General features: G+C 37.7%; 1 protein-coding gene across 1 annotated transcript in view; it reads left to right on the top strand.

Annotated features, from left to right (window-relative positions):
- The window catches only part of LOC103397246 (protein patched homolog 1-like), an 84,405-nt gene that overhangs the window by 63,940 nt on the left and 17,804 nt on the right, over positions 1 to 2,661 (top strand). Inside the window, exons 19-20 of the mRNA XM_008335464.3 lie at positions 592 to 729; positions 899 to 1,041. Coding sequence (XP_008333686.2) covers positions 592 to 729; positions 899 to 1,041 — 281 coding nt within the window. The remainder of the gene's footprint in view (positions 1 to 591; positions 730 to 898; positions 1,042 to 2,661) is intronic.

The following is a 2,661-nucleotide window of genomic DNA, read 5'->3' as shown; positions in this document are numbered from 1 at the left end:
GGCCCTGTGTAACATGATAGCTGTCAGCTGATTATGGCATTTATTCCCAGCTTCTTTCCCGCTCTACTCATATATACACTTTACACACACACAAAAAAGTATCACAATACTGGATGTGTTTTTATAATAGTAGAGTACATTTTAATTTAGGCTAGAAGACATCATCATTAAAGGACTGATGGAGCAGAGATGTTGCTGCTGCTCCTCACTCACAGATATCTTTGAACCTCCCAGCTGCACTGATCAGCACTACTATGGTTTTTAACATTGTGAAACTCTCTCACTTGTATTGTGAATAAACATTCAGTTATTACCTTAATTTACCTTTTTATGAGGATCATTTTATTTATTATTAATCTAAAAACTGTTAAGGTCGTTGAAGCAAATGCTAAAATGTTTCTCTGAATTGGGGCTGTACAAATAAAATTCACTTGACTCGACTACCTTACATTTTTTTAATGAGTTTTATTCGTTTGAATCGTAAGCTCTGTCTTTTCAGGTAATGCAGGAGTTGGATGTGGAGCTATGTGCTCTTTATACAGTACACTCAGCCATAGTGCCTTGTGATACAATGTACGTTTCCTCTTTTAGGTGTTGGTGCTGTCTCTCATGACTGTGGAGCTGTTTGGATTCATGGGGCTGATGGGAATCAAGCTCAGTGCTGTCCCTGTGGTGATCCTCATCGCCTCAGTGGGCATTGGAGTGGAGTTTACTGTCCATGTGGCCCTGGTACATAAAACATACCAATGCCAAAAATCTGCCGTTTTTTTATTTCATACACAGTGGTTTACTCACAGGGTTACCAAAATACTCATTTTATTATTTACTGCTAATTTACTACGTTTTTTTTAATTTTGTCCTTGATACATAGACATGACTATTTTTGTATGCTCTGCAGGCATTTCTAACTGCCATAGGGGATCGTCATAAGCGGGCAGTGTTGGCACTAGAGCACATGTTTGCACCAGTGCTGGATGGAGCCTTCTCTACCTTATTAGGAGTGTTGATGCTGGCTGGGTCTGAGTTTGACTTTATCGTCAGGTGAGAACTTTACAGTTTAATAAAAACACTACACTACAGGTCACTAGAAAGCAGTGACGGCTCTCAAATGTTCATGTGTTGATTCTGTTTGCTTGGAATCCTGAGACAGGTGATCAGTTTTCTTTTTCCACACACATCATTGTTTTATTGCCTTCTTTATAGCTGATTTTGTTCTTTAACTCTTCATTGATATAATAGTTTTTCTGTCAACTTTTAGTGATTTGATCCTCAAAAAAAGGCTTTTAACTTTCTCTACCCCTCTTTGTTCTTATGTCCTTATTTCGTCCACTTCTTCCATCCCCTCAATTTCCCTCATACCTTTTAAGAGACATTTAAGAGAAAACCATGCAGAGGATAGAGAGTTAAAGGTCATTAGGATGAGGAGGAGGAGGGCTGGGTGGGGGGCAAAGACAGGTTAAAATGGAAGAAAAAGAAGAATGAGACTAAAAATGCCCTGGCTTTTACAATCTCATTGTTCTAGTTTATATCTATTGCAGACATTTATAAGCAAAGGAAGGAGTAACTGGGTGGGAGGGGGCAGTGGAAAGAAGAAGTTGAAATTGAAGGCGACACAGTGGGGGCTTTGTGTCTACGTGTGTGTTCTCTCATAAGAATCAGACAGAGGTAAAATGAATGATGCTGAGTTTATACTGAGCTCAGTGAACAATTCGAAGCCACTCACAGTCTAATACATGGCATGGCTATGCCGGTGTTCTGAAGTTTTCTCCTACCTATAGTTTTTTGCTACCCGAGTTAACTGTGCATGCGTACATCGGCCGGTAGCAGAAATGTATAGCAAAGTTTTTTCCTACCTGAAGTTTTTTCCTGCCCGTAGCGGAAATGTATAGCCATATCTGACATTTGTGTTCAGGGTGGTAGAACATTATTTTACACATCAAATCTCAATAAATACGTGCTTCTCACTCTATTTAGAGTGGTAGCACATTACTATAGGCATGAAATTGCGATAAATACATACTTTGCACTTTATTTAGAGAGCTAGCACATTAGTTGAGGCTACACAGAAAATCCCTGTTAATATATCTGTTCTCTCAAGGTTTAGAGTAGCACTTTATTTATGTTCTTTACATTTACATCTGAAACCAGAGGGAATGTAAAAATGTTACCCAATGCAGCACATACTGTAAAAAAAAAAAAAAAAATCACGCTCAATCTAGGATTTTTCAGCAAACTGTTTTTTATTATTTTTATTTTCACAAATGGTAACAGAAAGGATCATAATATATAGTAAGGAATATTTGTGTTTATTTTACAAGAGTTTTTTTTAGCGATTTTCGAGTAAGATACAGGCTATGTGTATCCTTTGTTCACTGACAGCTTTTGGAATTGTCCGCACATCAGATCTGTTTCCACTCAGAAGGAATTCTTCGGCGTACTGTAAATGAAATATGAATGTAATTGTGTGCTTGATTTGGTACATTATCTTCATAATAACACATGTTCTTCTAGATACATAATCTTTACAATTAAATACTATTAGCTTAATCTTCAAAGTACATAAACTTGTAGCGAAATAGTACCTTCAACACTAGAACCCCGCAACTGCTGAAATCCATCTGTGTGTTGTGGTCCATGGTGTGCACTGCCCACACATATTTT

The sequence above is a fragment of the Cynoglossus semilaevis genome, chromosome W (genome assembly GCF_000523025.1).
Source record: "Cynoglossus semilaevis isolate Cse_v1.0 chromosome W, Cse_v1.0, whole genome shotgun sequence".
NCBI lineage: Eukaryota > Metazoa > Chordata > Actinopteri > Pleuronectiformes > Cynoglossidae > Cynoglossus > Cynoglossus semilaevis.
This window is presented reverse-complemented; position numbering and strand designations above follow the sequence as displayed.